The sequence below is a fragment of the Lepus europaeus genome, chromosome 5, assembly GCF_033115175.1.
Source record: "Lepus europaeus isolate LE1 chromosome 5, mLepTim1.pri, whole genome shotgun sequence".
Lineage (NCBI taxonomy): Eukaryota > Metazoa > Chordata > Mammalia > Lagomorpha > Leporidae > Lepus > Lepus europaeus.
In genome coordinates this window covers 43,838,675-43,857,325 of record NC_084831.1, presented here as the reverse complement: position 1 = coordinate 43,857,325, position 18,651 = coordinate 43,838,675, and the positions used below count along the sequence as shown (strand labels likewise).

Below are 18,651 nucleotides of genomic sequence, written 5' to 3'. Positions count from 1 at the left end.
GTGGCAGATTAGCCCACTATGCCACAACACTGGTCCCTAGCAGTCTTTTTTTTTTTTTGACAGGCAGAGTGGACAGTGGGAGAGAGACAGAGAGAAAGGTCTTCTTTTTTGCCGTTGGTTCACCCTCCAATGGCCGCCGTGGCTGGTGTGCTGCTGGCGGCGCACCACGCTGATCCAAAGCCAAGAGCCAGGTGCTTCTCCTGGTCTCCCATGGGGTGCAGGGCCTAAGCACTTGGGCCATCCTCCACTGCACTCCCGGGCCACAGCAGAGAGCTGGCCTGGAAGAGGGGCAACCGGGACAGGATCCGGCACCCCAACCAGGACTAGAACCCGGTGTGCCGGCGCTGCTAGGCGGAGGATTAGCCTGTTGAGCCATGGCGCCGGCCAGCAGTCATTTTTTAAATCAGTTTATTTTTTCTCCCACATATAGTACAAGAAGATAATACCAATACATCTAGAACAAACTTTGCAGTTTGACACTAGATAAGATGTATAGATAATGGGCTGTAAAAATAAAAAATAAAAACCTCAAGCCAGAAATTTTCATATTTCACTGTTTCCTACCTAGAAACTCTAGCACCTGGCCCATGATATGTTGCAGAATACATGCCTTACATTAAATAGCTGCATTTCTGCTAACCTTGAGCCTCGGTGGATAGGAAATTCAAAGATGATCAGAAGCAAGGAAGGACCAGAAGCTGCCTGAGATCCATGTATTTTGGTTTCTAGAAGGTGCTGCCTGATTTAAATGAGAAGTTTAAGACAAACTTTGATCTCCAGCTTTGAATGAAGCCTCAAGTATATACTTTTTGGCAAACAATGATTAGCTTTCTACAAAGTAGCTGTAAAAAGAACAGGAGCCAGGCAGGCCTCCTGACTCTTCTAGCATCTGCTGTGCATCCCAGGTGGTCCAGACTGTTTCCTGTAACCTTGCTGTGATGTCTTGTAGGGAGGCAAAAGAACCAGAAGCCCAGAATGAAGCTTCCTCCACTTCCCATCGTGTTCGCAGAAGGAGTTCTCTCTTGACTTTGAATCGGATTAGGCAGCAGCTTCGGTAAGACTGCTCCTTGAGACAGGAAGACATCCCTGCCAGCCGTGATGTCTATAATCTCCTTGAAAGCCTCACCTATTGTTTGTTACTTGTTATTCTGTTGAAATTCAGCATGTGTGGAATTAAGTTATTGTTTCACACAAATGTCATAAGAGGCATGAAATACTGCCCTGGCTCAGGTGGCGCCTGTGCTCCCATAATCACTGTGCCCAGCAGGACTGGTGCTGGCGTGGGATGCCCAACAACAGGGACCTGGATTAGAATCTAGGGTTTGTTGCTTACTACCTGTGTAACATTGGCATGGTTACTTAGCCTTTCTAAGCCTTCATTCCTTATGTATAAAATAGGAATAATAATATATGGGTCACAATGTTGTGGAGTGCTTTAATGAGACAATAAGGCCCTTTATAGTGTGTCTTAGTAGCAGGCGCCCAAGAAGTGGAGCAAATCCTATATTACCTGATGGCAGGAAAGACTGCAATACCTCTAATCCAAATCAGCCTTTCTGGATTTTGTATTTAGACTCGAACACCAAATAACAGAAAATAACCTACTCCCACCATCCAGGTTTCTAGATAATGGTAAATGTGACCAAGAAGAGGAAGAGTTCCTGCCAACAGCAGAGATTTCTGTGTCCAGCAGTGACAGTGAGCAGGAAGAGGTTGCCACACCACCCCTTAGACGGAGAGCACCTAGAAGTGTGTCCAGGAACCTACGATCTACCTTGAAGTTGTCCTTAGAGACTCCCTCCAAAACACCACAGAAAACAGTAAGGTTCTTTTAGGTTTGTTTTCCAGAGAAACACTCCTCTCTTAGTTTAAAAGTCAGGGTTGCTGGCTGGCGCCGTGGCTCAACAGGCTAATCCTCCGCCTTGCGGCGCCGGCACACCGGGTTCTAGTCCCGGTCGGGGCACCGATCCTGTCCCGGTTGCCCCTCTTCCAGGCCAGCTCTCTGCTGTGGCCAGGGAGTGCAGTGGAGGATGGCCCAAGTGTTTGGGCTCTGCACCCCATGGGAGACCAGGATAAGCACCTGGCTCCTGCCATCGGAACAGCGCGGTGCGCCGGCCGCAGCGCGCTACCGCGGCGGCCATTGGAGGGTGAACCAACGGCAAAGGAAGACCTTTCTCTCTGTCTCTCTCTCTCTCACTGTCCACTCTGCCTGTCAAAAAATAAAGAAAGAAAGAAAGAAAAAAAAAAAGAAAAAAAAGAAAAAGTCAGGGTTGCTGAGGTACACAGTTACACAGTAGCAGCAGGACTGTGATTCCAAGAGTGCTACATTTACAGCTACTCCTCTTGGACTATTTATGGAGAAAAATACCTAAGTAAACCCTAGTACTGAAATGAATCCCGTAGATAGGGTATTTTAAGTTCAAGTTATTTTCTTTTAAAAATTGATTAATTAGTTAATTTATTTGACAGAAGAGCTTCCAACCACTGATTTAGTTCCCAAATGCCCACAGTGGTCAAGGTTGGGCTGGGGCCAAAGCCCAATACTGGGACACAATCCATGTGGGTGGCAGGGATCCATTTACTTGAGCCATCACTGATGCTTCCCAGGGTCTGCATTACATGAAGTGGAATCCAGAAGTGGGGATCGAATCCAGGCACCTCCATGTAGTATACAGGCATCTTAGCTGTTAGGCTAAATGCTCAACCCTGAAGTTCTTTTTTCTTTTATTTAAGATTTATTTAGGGGCCGGTGCTGTGGCGTAGTAGGTGGGGCTGCCACATGCAGTGCTGGCATCCCGTGTATATCTATATCTTTTTTATTTTAAGACTATTTGAAAAACAGTATTACAAAGAGGCAGAGAGAGAGAAGTCTTCAATTTGCTGGTTAACTCCCTAAATAGCTGCAACGGCTGGAGCTGTGCCAGTCCAAAGCCAGGAGCCAGGAGCCTTCTCTGGGTCTCCCATGCAGGTGTAGGGGCCCAAGCATCTGGGCCATCCTCCACTGTTTTCTCAAGCCATAGCAGAGAGCTGGATCAGAGTAAAGCAGCTGGTTCTCGAACCGGTGCCTATATGGGATGCTGGCACTGCAGGTGGCAGCCTTACCTGCTACACCACATAAATCAAATATTTTTTTTTAATGTATGTATTGTTTTATTTTAGTAATTTACTTGGAAGGCAGAGTTAGAGAGAGAGGGAGAGACAGAGATATCTTCCATCCACTTATTCACTCCTCAGATGGCCCTAATGGCAACAGCTGGGGCTGGGCAGGCAGAAGCCAAGAGCCAGAAGCTTTTTCTGGATCTCCCACAAGAGGGCAGAGGCCCAAGCACTTGGTCCATCTTCCACTGCTTTTCCAGGCACACTAGCAGGGAGCTAGATTGGAAGTAGAACAGCCAGGACTCAAACTGATGCCCTATGGGATGCCTGTGTCACAGGCAGTGACTTAACCACAGCGCTGGCCCCATACCCTTAAGTTCTTTTTAAGATACAGAATCAAATGGCCAAGTCAGACTTACTGAGAAAAGTAAAAACTTGACTCCTTTGCATTTCTCACAGAGAGTATTAGCAGAGTACTTGGCACATAATCAGTGCACAACAGGTATAGAATCCAGGACTGCTGAGTCATGTTGTTTTGTTGTCTCACTTGATACACCTGAGAAACTGGGAGCACAACTTAGGTTTTGGTAATGAGTTATGCAATGTTAACGAGTTATAAGATGGGAGACATAAGTGGAGTCTTTTTGTCTTGCTCTAGAACATTAGCAGAACATTGCTATGTTAGGAAAAAGGGTCTTCTCAGGTTCAGGTGAGTTTGAGTGATGTTTGGATTAAATAAAGTTCAAGTGATGGTACATTTTGTTCTCTGGGACACAGTTGGAAAATCCTTAATTAGAAGATATTTTTGGGGGCCGCACTGTGGTGTAGTGGGTAAAGCTACTGCCTGCAGTGTCAGCATCCCATATGGGCGCCAGTTTGAGTCCTGGCTGCTCCATTTCCGATCCAGTTCTCTGCTATGGCCTGAGAAAGCAGTGGAAAATGGCCCAATTCCTTGGGCCCCTGCACCCGTGTGAGAGACCGGGAAGAAGCTCCTGGCTCCTGGCTTCAGATCGGCGGAGCTCCGGCTGTTGCAGCCAATTGGAGAGTGAACCAGTGGATGGAAGACCTCTGCCTCCTCTCTGTGTGTAATTCTGACTCTCAAATAAATAAATAAATAAATCTTTTTTTAAAAAAAAAAAACAGGATTAAAAAATAATGAACATATTTTCTAAAGCCGACCTCTATTTTTCCATATCAAGATGGAATTGGGCTTGGGTTGAAGGCAATGAACAATCTTTAGGGGAGAGAATCCAGTAGATCTTACTTGGATCACAGACCTTCTTACCTGGAGTTCCTCAAACATGTAAAAAGTTCACCTTTGTTGTCGTTTGATTGAGTCTCCTGGGTCCCGCCCAAAAGAAGGGACATAGACTGTAGGCAGCTTCAAATGAATGAAAGTTGGCACAAGGCCACCAGGCTTCCCGATACCTTCTCAGCAACGTTTTGTTACTCCTTTCCCATTTTCTCTATAATTAGTGATTGGGAAGCCTTTAAATAGCCAGGCTGTAAGTGCCCCCTGCCTGAGGAAGGAGTTATCAGGCTGGCCCGACTGGCATCTGAGGGTGGGTAGAGGGAGATGCCTCACAGCAGGGAGCACCTGGTAGAATTGCCATGGAGAGGAGGCTGGCAGGAGCAGGTCTGTCTAGTGCGCCTCAGCAAGAAAGCAAAGAAGGGGGCTGTTAGCCTCACCTAGGCAGTGGCCCTTGGGGTTTGGTAGGAAAATCTGGCAAGGTTTCTCCAAGTGCTACGTCATGGGTTGTGGAAGTCCTGAGCTTAACCACATTTCCAAATAGATCTAGACAAAGCTCTTAGGAATCAAACCCAGTGTGTGCCTCCCCTTTGACCCTGTATTTGAGCAGAGTAGTTCAGGTTTCTTAATAATCCACTGTCTTTCAAGATAGTATTTATACTTCTTTCTTTTCTTAAATTGACATTGTTTTCAAATCCTGATGCTGTCTGTGAATTAAGAAAAAGAAATTGTGTTTGGGTTTCAGTTAGGAGCAAAAATGTGTGTGTGATCGGAGGAGAGAGAGGAAGAATTCTGCTATTTCACCCAGGATCGGGCTAAGAGGAATGCGCCGCCTCTCCTTTTATCAGATCTGAGAAATCAGAATTGCAGGTGTGTCCCAGATGGTGTTTGGTTCTGTGTTTTCCTCCTGAAATATTTGTATTTGTTTGCTTTTGAATATAGCCCAAGCCTAGAACGCCATTCCGTGCTACCCCTCAGATCCGCAGCCGCAAGCTGGCCGCCCAGGAGCCATCCAACGTGCTGGAAGAAGCCCGGCTGAGGTAAGGCCGTTCTTGGGTTTGTTTCAGGTTGGCAGAAATAATAAGGCCTCTGCTTCATTCACATAAAACCAGAGCAATTTGTAGACTCTTGTGTACGTAATAAAGGGAGCGAATAAAAGGAACATGAGTGTTTGTTAAGAAAGAAGAAACTTAAGCAGCGTGAGGGTGAACCAAGGCAGACAGACTCTGGAAGGAGTCACCTTCCAGTCTGGGGGCAGAAGCTCATGAGTCTGGACACTGCTGGGTCCTGGTACCTTGAGAACCATGTGGGGACTTCCTTAAAGTGCGAAGCTTGGAAACCAAGGGCATCTGAGTCTCTAGTGTGATGGCCCCTTGAGTGACCTGACTGGGGAAAGAGTCCAGGGATCTGAGGTTGCATGAAGAAATCTGAGAATGAGGGCATAACCTTGCCTTTGTGATTGAGTCTCCATGTGGAAACTGTGGATGAGTCTTTCCCACTTACTGTTGAGAAGGTGGAATGTTTCTGAAGCCCTCTTCTTCCTTTGTTTATTGCCAACTGTAGGCTGCATGTTTCCACTGTACCTGAGTCTCTGCCCTGTCGGGAGCAGGAATTCCAAGACATCTACAGCTTTGTGGAGAGCAAACTCCTCGACCATACTGGAGGGTGAGTGGTGCGCAGGCAGGCAGGGTGGTGTTACCTCCCTACAGGTTACAGTTCAGCCAGATGTTCTTGGCCCAGCATCAGTAGACAAAATCAGTGAAGAAGCCTAAAGCTTCTTTTTTTTGACAGGCAGAGTTAGACAGTGAGAGACGGAGACAGAGAGAAAGGTCTTCTTCCTTCCGTTGGCTCATCCCCCAAATGACTGCTACTGCTGGCGCACTGTGCCGATCCGAAGCCAGGAGCCAGGTGCCTCCTCCTGGTCTCCCATGCGGGTGCAGGGCCCAAGCACTTGGGCCATCCTCCACTGTCTTCCCGGGCCACAGCAGAGAGCTGGACTGGAAGAAGAGCAACCGGGACAGAATCAGGCGCCCCAACCAGAACTAGAAACCGGGGTGCCGGCGCCACAGGCGGAGGATTAGCCTAGTGAACCGCGCCAGCCTAAAGCTTTTTAACAGCCTTTGTTGCAATGGTCATTCTGTACAAGTGAAAATTCTGCCTCAGAAAACATGAAACAGACTTCTTTTGGGGGAAGTTTGCATACAGCATCGGCACTGCTTGTGGAATGAATATATATACATATATATATACACACACACACACACACACACACACACACATATATATATATATATAAACAGGTCCTACCCTGACCAGCCTCCCAAGATGGCTCCAACTGTGTCCCCCTCCACCTTACAAGGCTCTCAGTACACGGTCCCACACTCTTGTTAATTACAGCAGGAGGTAGCTGGCACAGACCTCACCCACAGGTTTCCCTTCTTTGCCCCAGGTGCATGTACATCTCTGGGGTCCCTGGGACAGGAAAGACTGCCACTGTGCACGAGGTGATACGCGGCCTGCAGCGGGCAGCTCTCACAAATGATGTTCCTCCGTTTCAATACGTTGAGGTCAATGGCATGAAGCTGACAGAGCCCCACCAGGTGTACGTACAAATCTTGGAGGTAAGCACAGCTTGTCTGGGCTTTTTCGGAAGTAAGCTTCATAGCTGTGCGTCAAAAAGGCTTCCTGTGTTTTGTGTGCATTTCACATGCATTAGTTGTACTGGCGCTGTCCTTTCTGTACTGGTAGCAGGGGCAAGGCAGAATGCTTACCCTCCGGGGCTGTGTGTCCTAGGAGCTGGGTGATGACAATGTCTAGTCACACAACAGGCAGAGAGGCAAGCGATGGGGAAGGGGTTAGAAGGAAGGCAGGGTTTGAGTCTCACTCTTTCATTTGTAGCTCTTACCTCGCAGTTGCTAATGTCCAGTTATACAGTTGTGTAACAGTGATATCAGTGGGCTTCTGGGTCCAGCCTGCATCTCATTTGTATTGAAAACACGCAGACTTGGGACAAACACTGAGGCATAGGGCGTAACCTGGCCTGCATGCCCCACTTCCAATCCAGATCCCTGCTAATGACCTGAGAAAAGCAATGGGAGGTGGCCCAAGTGGTTGGGCTCCTGCCACCCATGTGAGAGACGCAGATATAGCTGTTGGCTTTGGCCTGGCCTATCCCTGGCCATCACATTCATTTGTGTAGTGTACCAGCAGATGGAAGATATTTCTCTGTGTCTTTCCTTCTTTCTGTAACTTTCAAATGAATTATTAAATAAAATCTTAAAAGCACACAGTCTTTATCTTCTTTTGGAGCCTTCTCTTGTCCTTCCAGGTTAAGGTGAAGATGAGAGTAGAGACAGAGTTTGAGATGCTGAAGTCTTCGCAGCTTCCTGCTTTTACAGATTCCACTTTTGGTCCAGGGTAGTAAAACTGTTACAGTTCACCATGTCTGTTTATCCCCCTTGCAGAAGCTGACAGGCCAAAAGGCAACAGCTAACCATGCGGCAGAGCTGCTGGCAAAGCGATTCCGCACCCAAGGGTCCTCTCGGGAAACCACCGTCTTGCTTGTGGATGAGGTGAGTGAGGGCTGGAGAAGAAATGGATGCATTTGACTGTGATGCTCCAGAAGCAAATACTTGGTAGGAGGAAGTCCTGTCTCCTCCTGCATTTGTCTCTGGTCTGAAAGACATGTGTCTGTTGACTTCCTTGCTGCTTTGGCAACGTGACCGTGACCTGGGAAAATACACACACCTAATGCCTGGCAGTAATACATCTTCATTCCGGGGCCCTGGCTCCACCTTGCTGACCCGTCTCTCTCTCCTTTTCCTTGGCAGCTTGACCTTCTGTGGACTCAGAAGCAGGACGTAATGTACAATCTGTTTGACTGGCCCACCCACAAGGAGGCCCGACTTGTGGTCCTGACCATTGCCAACACAATGGACCTCCCAGAGCGCATCATGATGAACCGGGTGTCCAGCCGACTGGTAGGTCCTAGGGTAGCTCTCAAGCTCTTACATTCTTTGGCCTCTATAAGATAGACCAAGGAGTTTTTGCAAAAATGAAAACATGGAAAACTAAAATAAATGAGAAAATTAATAAATATGATTTTATAATTTATATTTTAGAATGAAAAAACATTGCATGGTTTTCTACAAATGACCTATACTATACACTTTGGAACTTTCCAGAGCCCTGGAGATTTAATTATTTTTTAGAAATATTTAAGTGCCTAGAAGCAGCATTCGGTACTTGGCAGTAGAGTTGTGAGCCAGCTGCATGTGATGTCTGCCCTCGTGGGCCTTGCAGTTCCGTGAGAAGCACAAGTGTAGGTGAAGCCAGGTACAGTGCACCTGCCACCCACTTTGGCTAGATTTCCTCTGCGGTGATCTGCTTGTAGATGATTCTGATAGAATAAAAGTCTCTTTTTTAAAATTTAGTGTAAATTTTGGATTAATGTGCAATAATAATTGTGCATTTTTAAAGATTTATTTATTTATTTATTTATTTATTGGAAAGGCAGAGTTACAGAGAGGTAGAGGCAGAGAGAAAAAGAGAGAGAGAAGTGTTCTGTCTGCTGGTTCACTCTTCAAATGGCAGCAATGGCTGGAGCTGCACGAGTCCAAAGCCAGGAGCCAGCAGCTTCTGGGTCTCCCACGTGGGTACAGGGGCCCAAGGACTTAGGCCATCCTCTACTGATTTGCCAGGCCACAGCAGAGAGCTGGATCAGAAGTAGAGCAACCAGGACTTGTACCGGTACTCATATGGGATTATGACACTGCAGGTGGCAGCTTTATCTGCTGTGCTACAGAGCCAACTCCACTACTTGAACATTTTTAAGAAGTACAGTGTAACATTTCAGCACATACACACAGCATACACTGAGCATACCAGGAAACCAGCCTTTCCATTTCCTTATCTTTTCTTTGTGTTGGAATCTACCAGCTCCTCTGCTCTAGTTCTTTATTTATAAGAGGTTTTTGGATGAAATAACAAAAATGAGAACTGCTGACCCACAGAGTATCACTGGCCACTGTCAGTAACAGTACTTGTTGAAAGTAGTGGTAGTCCTGGGCTGAAAAATGCAGATTGTTGTATGGGACTTGGGAGTCGGGTTTGGGGACCTGGGCCATCCACGAACTTAGTCTTCTGTCATCTTGGCTCCCCAGGGTCTGACCCGAATGTCCTTCCAGCCCTACACTCACAGCCAGCTGCAGCAGATCCTCACGTCTCGACTCAAGCATTTGAAGGCCTTTGAGGATGATGCCATCCAGCTGGTAGCCAGGAAGGTAAGTCACCTTCGGAACCCCAGCTGCGCCCACAGCTGAGCCCCTGCTGAATGTGAGCTTCGGTGTTGGGTGTTCTGAGGAGGAAGAGAAATTTAGGAAACACAGTGCAAATAAATACCAAAAAGGAGAACAAAGGCTGAAAATTGCCTTAATCTTTAGAAGTTCATGAGCACTGTGGGCTTATGTACCAGCTAACAGTAACTGCTTCAGGGAGCAAACAGTTCCCTGTAATTATAAGAGTAGTGGAACCAGGTTGACAAATCTAGTTTGAATTCTGTCTCTAACACATACTAGACATGTGGAATGTTATAGGAAAGTGACTTAAAAACTTCCTGAGCCTCAGTTTTCTTCTCTCAAAAATGGGAGTAGTACTTGTTACCCCTTAAAGTTCTTCTGCAAATGGAGATCATGACTGTAAGGTGCCCAGCAAGGCCCCTGCTATAGGGCAGGGATGAGGCGTCGGAGCCCTGCCTGCTCCCAGCTCCTGGGGCTGCTGCCTGCTGAGGAGCAGCAGGGGTAACAGCTCTGCCTCAGTTGAGAGAAAGAGCCATGTAGCACAAGTTCTTGAGCACTTGACAGAATTATAAACTTCTTTCTAGTTTCCTTTTGCCTGAACCCTGAACCCCTGAATGGCTCTAGCAGCAGCACAGGTCCATAACTCCTGCCCAAAGCTAAGATACGGACATGTAGGGTGCTGGGCTGCAAGGGAGCCAGGGATGGTGCCTGTCTTGGAGCCGCACCTCCTCAGAAAGATCCAGAGTTACCGGCTCACCCTCCAGGTGGGAAATTTTCACTTGTGCTGTTGCACACATTCTTGGACTTTTGCTCTTCTCTGAATGGCCCTGTTGAGATGCTGCCCTTTGTATTTGGGGTTGTCTTCACCCTTTTTTCCTCCAAGATGCTCCTGTCAGTTGGTTTTGGTCTCTATGTTGCATTGTTAGAGACTTGCCTCCGCTGCCTTGTCCACTTAGGGGTAAGATTGGAGATGACAAAGCTTACTGGGGCTCTGAGCACACGAATGAGGCTTGTTCACGGCATGCCGTGCTCTGGGATAACTGGATCAAGCCAACTTTAGTATCTTTTGCACTTGTCATTTGCATAACCAGACTTTGTGGGGTTGGGGGAGCAGACATCACTGGTTGGTTGGTTTGTGTTTAAGATCCATTTATTTGAATGGCAAAGTCACAGAGAGAAGAGGGGGGAGAGAGAAAGAGAGTTCTTCCATCTAACAGTTCACTCCCTAAATGCCCACAATAGACAGGACCAGGTCATGCCAAAGCCAGGAGTCTCATCCAGGTTTCCCCACATGGGTGCAGGGGTCCAGCCATCTGGGCCAATCCTTTAATGCCTTCCCAGGCACATTAGCAAGGAGCTGGATTGGAAGTGGAGCGGCTGGGACTCAAACCAGCACCCATATGGGATGCCAGCATCATAGGCAGCAGCTTAACCTGGCACACACAACGCTGGCCCTATGAGCCATTTTGTCCTAATAGGAGAGGGATGACCTCAAAGAGTTTTATAGGAAAGTATAAATTAGAAAGGCTCCGGATTTGCTCACAGCCTCCCTCAGTGACCCTAATGTCTGGCCAGTGATATGAAATAGGGGCTCTTGTTCCTCAGTTTGTGGACTCTTGCTGTCTTAGTTAATTTCTTAACTTTTGACCAATCCTACTTTACCTAGATATCTCACTTTGCCTGCAGTTTTAATCCCACTAACTGCTCAGAATTCTGAAGATATTTAACATAGCTTAGATCTGTTTTAAATTCCTTGCAGCTTGCAGCTGGCTTAGAATTTGCCTTTCTTCAGTCTGCTAAGTCTACCACTCCTCTCCTGGAGCTTCCCTTCCTTTTAGGATTCTTGGTTTTTCAATAAGAATTCAGAAGGCATCAGATTTGGATGCTCTTTTGACTGAAAATCATTGCCCATAATTTCAAACCTATTTCATCTTTTTACATATAAAGAAGCGTACCTATTTTATATTTTGTATCTTATAGTTTTGATATCCAAAATCTTTGTGGGTCTGATTTCTCTTGATTCAGCTGCTTCCCATATATATAGTCTTATTTTTTATACTTTATTTTTATACTTTATTTTTAATTATATGCCCATGTTCCTTTATCTTGGAATCGGTTGAGGCCTAGGTTGAAGCTGAATGAATTTAGATTTTGTTTTTGCTTCTGTTAGTTTCCTAGGGTGCGCTACTAACTTTCTGTTTTCTAAATAAAATTACCCACTTGAGGATTTTAGGAAATACAGTGTAAGTTTGGGGTATATATCTTATAGATATCAGGGCTTATGGTTTAAAAAACTCAGTTTTTTATTTTTACTGTACATCCACATAGCACCATTATCAAAACAGGCAACTGGGGCTGGGGCTGGTGCCGTGGCTCACTTGGTTAATCCTCTGCCTGTGGTGCTGGCATCCCATATAGGCGCAGGGTTCTAGTCCCGGTCGCTCCTCTTCCAGTCCAGCTCTCTGCTGTGGCCCGGGAGGGCTGTGGAGGATGGCCCAAGTGCTTGGGTCCTGCACCCGCATGGGAGACCAGGAAGAAGCACCTGGCTCCTGGCTTCAGATTGGCACAGTGCTGGCCGTAGTGGCCATTTCGGGGGTGAACCAATGGAAGGAAGACCTTTCTCTCTGTCTCTCTCTCACTGTCTATGACTCTACCTATCAAAAAAAACAAAACAAAACAAAACAAAACAGGCAACTTTCCCTGCTGTCTCTGCTGCCTGCTAGGTCTTCTTCACCGTGGTAGCAAGGCTGTAGTAGAGGTTGAGTTCCCATGTCATCCTCACCCCAGCACAAGTTAAAAAGGCCACCAGGGGAGCTGGGCTGATGCTGTGGCATGGTGGGTTAAGCCTCTGCCCGCAAAGCCAGCTTCCCATATGGGCACTGGTTCGCAACCCACCTGGCTGCTCTACTTCTGATCCAGCTCCCTGCTAATGCACCTGGGAAAGGAGTGGAAGATGTACTTGGGCTCTGCCCCCACATGGGATACCCAGAAGAAGCTCCAGACTCCCGACTTTGGCCTGACCCAGCCCTGGCTGTTGCAGCTGTTTGGAGAGTAAATCAGTGGATGGAAGATCTCTCTTGCTCTGTCTCTCCTCCTTGCCCTCTAACTCTGCTTTTCAAATAAACAAAAACATGAAAGAAAGGTCACCAAGATTCACAGATTCCCTCAGGGTGAGACCGTTTTAGGTATTTTCTCTTCTCCCAGGGTTCCCCTAGCACCTGGTCTTTGGGCCTCTACAGCAGCCCTGTAGCCCATGCTCTTCGCCAGTACACAGTGTTGTTTCTCAAAGTGAGGGGTGGTGACTGGAGGAAAGCAGAGATAAGACAGGAATATTTGTGGGACATGCTCAGCCACTGGATGTGGGAGATTATAGGAAGGGAGGAATACAAGCTGATCCTCAGGTTTCTGCCTTTGTAACTTGGGTTTTATTTTTAATGTCTTAAATGTGAATTATTTTAGTGTCTTACTGTATTGTGTATAATTATGGCTATAGTTTTGTTTTCTAAAATTTAACATATCATGAATTTTGGAAAGAAGCAGTTTTTGGGGATGTCGCCAGTCAGCGTGTGATGGTAGCAGATGCATGGTGCAGACTGCTGGCAAATACTGGGAATGCAGCAATTGGGAGATCCTGGCAGGCTGTAGTGAGTCCAGGAGTGCTCTCTCAGAGACTGAAAATGCAGGTGGCTTCTAAATCCGCTTGAGATAGAGAAGAGGATCCTGAGCGGGGTCCAGGAGCCCTGTGTAGAAGGAAGGGGAACAGCCCCGGTGCAGTCTTTGGCATCATGGTGTGGCCTGACTCATCTGCCCACAATTCTCTGCTGGTCTGCCAGCGGTGTGGCTTCCTCCCCTTCTTGATTTTAGTTCTCTCGTCTGCTGACCAGGCAGTGCTACAAATTCACCATGTGCTGTGAGGGAGGCTCACCTGTGGTTTTGTTTCCAGATGGGCCTCACCTCCACCTCCCCACCTGGACTGCCTGTCTCTGGGCCACACAAGATCGTTTGTGTTTTCTCTTGGCTCATGACCTTGGGCCAAGATTCTCTTTTTTTTATTTCATTTCCTGAGTAATAAATAAAGCTGAGACTGCATTTTCCACTGTTGAGTAATCTATAACACCAACACAAGAGTTTGACCGGGGAGTCAGTCTCAGGTGTGGCATAATGATTGCTTCCCATAAGGCTCCCTGGAAGGGCGAAGTACTTCATCTGACGCTTACGTGCACTCCCAGCCTGCCTGGTTGTCTTGAACTAAGCTGTCGAGGGGCCCTCAGGAATAAAGCGTTCCCTCGTAGGTGGCAGCACTCTCTGGCGATGCACGGCGCTGCCTGGACATTTGCAGACGGGCCACAGAGATCTGTGAGTTCTCCCAGCAGAAGCCCGGCTCCCCTGGCCTGGTCACTGTGGCCCACTTAATGGAGGCTCTGGATGAGATGTTTTCTTCATCGTACATCACTGCCATCAGGTAAGACATTCCGACTCCTGAACACAAATCTTCCTGGAAGACCAGCAGAGAGGTCACCCAGCTTGGGACAGCTAGGGAGCGCTTTCCTTCCTGCATTCACGAAAAGGCATAGCTGTTTTTCTTAGGGGCTTGTCTAGTTGGGGAAACTGAAACTTAGGAAAACAAGGACAGTTGCATTGGTTGCGCTATACAATGGGTGTTTAGCTAGTAGCTAGAAAAAGTACTTTGGGAACAAGAAGGAGAGAGCTGTTTCTATCACATAGAATGAGGTACTCAGTTCAGGAAATGTGGGCATGGGTCTCTGTGTGATGACAGTCTGGTCTCACATATCCGCTCTATATCCCCTCACTTCCAAAGCGCCAGTTTCTGTCTCGTGGGGCACATTCGGAGTCAGGTTAATAGGAGGGAGCATTTCCCAGTTTCCTCTCCCTCTTCTCTAAAGACATGGAAAAGGAAAGCGTTGTTTCCCAGAGGAGAGCTTTCCTCTGGGCTAGTGGTACAGACACTGGGGGGAACTCACCTTCCCTTGTTTCCTTGAAGAAATTCCTCGGTCCTGGAACAGGGCTTCCTGAGAGCCATCCTTGCAGAGTTCCGTCGCTCAGGACTGGAGGAGGCAACATTTCAACAGGTGACTGACCTCTGTTGTTCAAATCCTTCTAGATGTAGTCCGGGGCTTTTCAAATAGTCATGTGTCACTGTGTGATGGGGATTCACTCTGAGCAGTGAGTTGTTGGGTGATTTTATCCTGGTGCTGCATTGTAGCATGTACTTAATGTACACCTAAATGGTGTAGCTTTCTAGAAACCTGGGCTAAATGGTCCAGCCCATTGCTTCTAGGCTGCAAACCTATGTTTTGTTCCTGGGGTCCATAAGCAGTTATAACACAATGGCAAGTATTTTATACCTAAACATAGAAAAATAAAAGCATAAATGATAAAAAAAAAAAAAAAAGCGGCCAGCATTGTAGCAATAGCAGGTTAAGCTACCACTTACAACGCCTATCGCCTATGTCCCTTATGGGTGCCAGTTCACGTCCGGGCTGCTCCACTTCTGATCCAGCAGGTCGCAGGTGGCGGCTTTTTTTTTTTTTTTTTTTTTTGAAATTTTTATTTATTTATTTATTTATTTATTTATTTATTTTGACAGGCAGAGTGCACAGTGAGAGAGAGAGAGACAGACAGAAAGGTCTTCCTTTTGCCGTTGGTTCACCCTCCAATGGCCGCCTTGGCCGGTACGCTGTGGCCGGCGCACCGCGCTGATCCAAAGGCAGGAGCCAGGTGCTTCTCCTGGTCTCCCATGGGGTGCAGGACCCAAGGACTTGGGCCATCCTCCACTGCACTCCTGGGGCCACAGCAGAGAGCTGGCCTGGAAGAGGGGCAACCGGGACAGAATCCGGCGCCCGGACCGGGACTAGAACCCGGTGTGCTGGCGCCGCTAGGCGGAGGATTAGCCTGTTGAGCCACAGCGCCGGCCCGCAGGTGGCGGCTTTACCTGGCCAGTTCCTAGTCTTAGTGAACAGGATGGACTTGTGAATATCTAGAGTAGACAAAGACAGAAGTGCTACCCTGGCCTAACCTAGTGGGGAGCTGCAGGATAGGGATCCATGTTCCCAGTTGTCGTCCTGCCTCTCTGGGTCTCTGTTCTTTTCAAGGGTCATACCTCAGCATCTGCTCTCTGTATCTCATAAGGAAAGTGCCCATGTAGAAAAATATGACTTGAATTTCAACAGTCTAAGCTGAGGAACTCTCAGCCCCTCAAGACTGTTTGCATAACCATGATAGTTACTTGTCATGTTGTATTCAGTCAGGACTTTTATAGGTGGAACTGAAAAATCAAAAAAGTGAAGTAACTTACCCAGAATTGCATATCTAGAGAAATGGTGGAACCAAGATTCAGACCTGCTGTTTTCTGATTCCAGGGCTAATCCATTCTCCTGCATTTGTGTAGCACTGGGGTAACCATTAATGCCTTCTGGAATGTTTGGTGTCCTGGGCACTAAGTGCCTGATTTTTTTCAAAGGAATTGAATGATCGATTCTGGATTGCCTTTCCTTTTAACCTTCTCTTTGCTTTTTGTGTCTAGATATACAGTCAGCATGTGGCCCTGTGCAGAATGGAGGGACTGCCATACCCCACCATGTCGGAAACCATGGCTGTGTGTTCTCGCCTTGGCTCCTGTCGCCTCCTCCTCATGGAGTCCAGCAGAAATGACCTGCTTCTCCGTGTGCGGCTCAATGTGAGCCAGGATGATGTGCTGTATGCACTGAAAGAAGAGTGAGGGTGCTTTAGAGCAAGGACTATGGTCTGCCGGTTCTTAAAGTACTTCGTTTCTGGGGCCAGCATGGTGGTGCGGCAGGTTAAGCTGCCACTGCAATGCTAGCGTCCTGTATTGGAGTGCCAGTTCAAATCCAAGCTGCTGTGCTCTGCTTGGGTTCCTGCCACCCATGTGGGAAACAACCTGGGTGGGGTTCCAGACTCCTGGTTTCAGCCTGGCCCAGAAATGGACATTCTGCTATTTCGAGAGTGAACCAGCAGATGGAAGATCTCTTTATCTAACTGCCTTTCACATAAATAAAATTTTAAAAAATTTTTTAAAGAACTTTGTTTTCTTTTTCTAAGCATCTGGAATTGTAGCAAATTATACTGAATGGAAATAACTAATATTTTGGAATTTTCCATTAAATAATTTTTTTCCAGAGTATTTGGGAAGTTTACAGTCATTCCAAACATCAAATTATAAAAATCAAACTTTGCCGGGCTGGTGCTGTGGCACAGTGGGTTAAAGCCCTAGCCTGCAGTGTCGGCATCCCACTGTTCCTCTTGCAATCCTGCTCTCTGCTATGGCCTACGAAAGAAGTAGAAGATGATCCAACTACTTGGGCTCCTGCACCCACATGGGAGACCCAGAAGAAGCTCCTGGCTCCTGGCTTTGGATCAGGTCAGCTCTGGCTGTTGTGGTCATTTGGGGAGTGAACCAGCAGAATGGAAGCCCTCTCTCTTTCTCTCTTTTTCTGGCTCTCTCTCTCTCTCTGTAACTGTGTCTTTTCAAAAAAAAAAAAAAAATCAAACTTTGCTTACTTAACAGACTTTTGTTACTAGCCCTGCCACTTATTTAATGGTAACATATCATATATAGAAATATATGGCCGGCGCCGCAGCTCAATAGGCTAATCCTCTGCCTTGTGGCGCCGGCACACCAGGCTCTAGTCCCGGTCAGGGCGCTGGATTCTGTCCCGGTTGCCCCTCTTCCGGGTCAACTCTCTGCTGTAGCCCGGGAGTGCAGTGGAGGATGGCCCAAGTCCTTGGGCCCTGCACCCGAATGGGAGACCAGGAGAAGCACCTGGCTCCTGCCTTTGGATCAGCGCGGTGCGCCGGCTGTAGCACGCCAGCCGCGGCGGCCATTGGAGGGTGAACCAATGGCAAAAAGAAGACCTTTCTCTCTGTCTCTCTCTCTCTCACTGTCTACTCTGCCTGTCAAAAAAAATTAAAGAAAAAAAAAAGAAATATATGTAACAATATGTGTATATTGTAAAATAGTTCTGGAAGAATGTGAAAGAAATTGGTTACTTCTAGGAAAGAACTGGTTGGCTTGTGATGAGGGGTTGGAGAACTTTTCACTGTATGTCATTATGTGTCTTAAGTTTTAAACAAAGTGAAATATTTATAGAAAAATTGCTAGAAATTATATCGAGCAATTAATACCTAGAAATAAAAATGTTTTAAAGGTGCCATTTTTCATAGAAATCTATAAATTTATTTTTATGTGTTTGAAAAGCAGAGAGACAGAGATCATTCATCTGCTGTTTCATTCCCCAAATATCCACAACAGCCAGGACTGGGCCAGGCTGAAGCCAGGAGGTTGGAACTTAATCCAAGTCTTCTGGTGGCAGTTACCCAAGTACTTGAGCAATCACCAAGGCTTCCCAGGGTACGTGTTAGTAGGAAGCAGGAATTGGAAGCCGAGTCAGGACTTGAACCCATATACTTGGATATGGAGTTGCAGGCATCACAAATGGTGTCTTAACCACTGTACCAAACACACATTCATAACAAATGTTTAAATACAAATGATTTACGTGGTACAGAAAACAAAAGATAAGTAGGAATAAATCTAACAGAGCTTAGTTACATATCTTTATATATGATTCAGCATCCTGGCAGAGTTTCTTTTCTTTTCCTTTTTTTTTTTTTTTTTTGAAAGGCAGAGTGGATAGTGAGAGAGAGAAACAGAGAAAAAGGTCTTCCTTTACCGTTGGTTCACCCTCCGATGGCCGCCATGGCCGGCACACCACGCTGATCCAAAGGCAGGAGCCAGGTGCTTCTCCTGGTCTCCCATGCGGGTGCAGGGCCCAAGGACTTGGGCCATCCTCCACTGCACTCCTGGGGCCTCAGCAGAGAGCTGGCCTGGAAGAGGGGCAACCGGGACAGAATCCGACGCCCCGACCAGGACTAGAACCCGGGGTGCCGGTGCCGCAGGCGGAGGATTAGCCTAGTGAGTCGAGGCGCCGGCCCCCTGGCAGAGTTTCTTATATGTGTTTGCAAGTTAAT

At 47.1% G+C, this 18,651-nt stretch overlaps 1 protein-coding gene across 2 annotated transcripts in view; it reads left to right on the top strand.

Moving 5' to 3' along the window:
• ORC1 (origin recognition complex subunit 1) overlaps positions 1 to 16,719 on the top strand; it is a 48,132-nt gene extending 31,413 nt beyond the window's left edge. For both annotated transcript variants that reach the window (XM_062191331.1, XM_062191330.1), the window contains exons 8-18: positions 950 to 1,054; positions 1,619 to 1,820; positions 5,288 to 5,385; positions 5,909 to 6,010; positions 6,795 to 6,966; positions 7,810 to 7,917; positions 8,176 to 8,325; positions 9,508 to 9,627; positions 13,935 to 14,104; positions 14,645 to 14,732; positions 16,187 to 16,719. In XM_062191331.1, coding sequence (XP_062047315.1) covers positions 950 to 1,054; positions 1,619 to 1,820; positions 5,288 to 5,385; positions 5,909 to 6,010; positions 6,795 to 6,966; positions 7,810 to 7,917; positions 8,176 to 8,325; positions 9,508 to 9,627; positions 13,935 to 14,104; positions 14,645 to 14,732; positions 16,187 to 16,381 — 1,510 coding nt within the window. In that variant the 3' untranslated portion in view covers positions 16,382 to 16,719. The remainder of the gene's footprint in view (positions 1 to 949; positions 1,055 to 1,618; positions 1,821 to 5,287; positions 5,386 to 5,908; positions 6,011 to 6,794; positions 6,967 to 7,809; positions 7,918 to 8,175; positions 8,326 to 9,507; positions 9,628 to 13,934; positions 14,105 to 14,644; positions 14,733 to 16,186) is intronic.
• Positions 16,720 to 18,651: the final 1,932 nt, after the last annotated feature.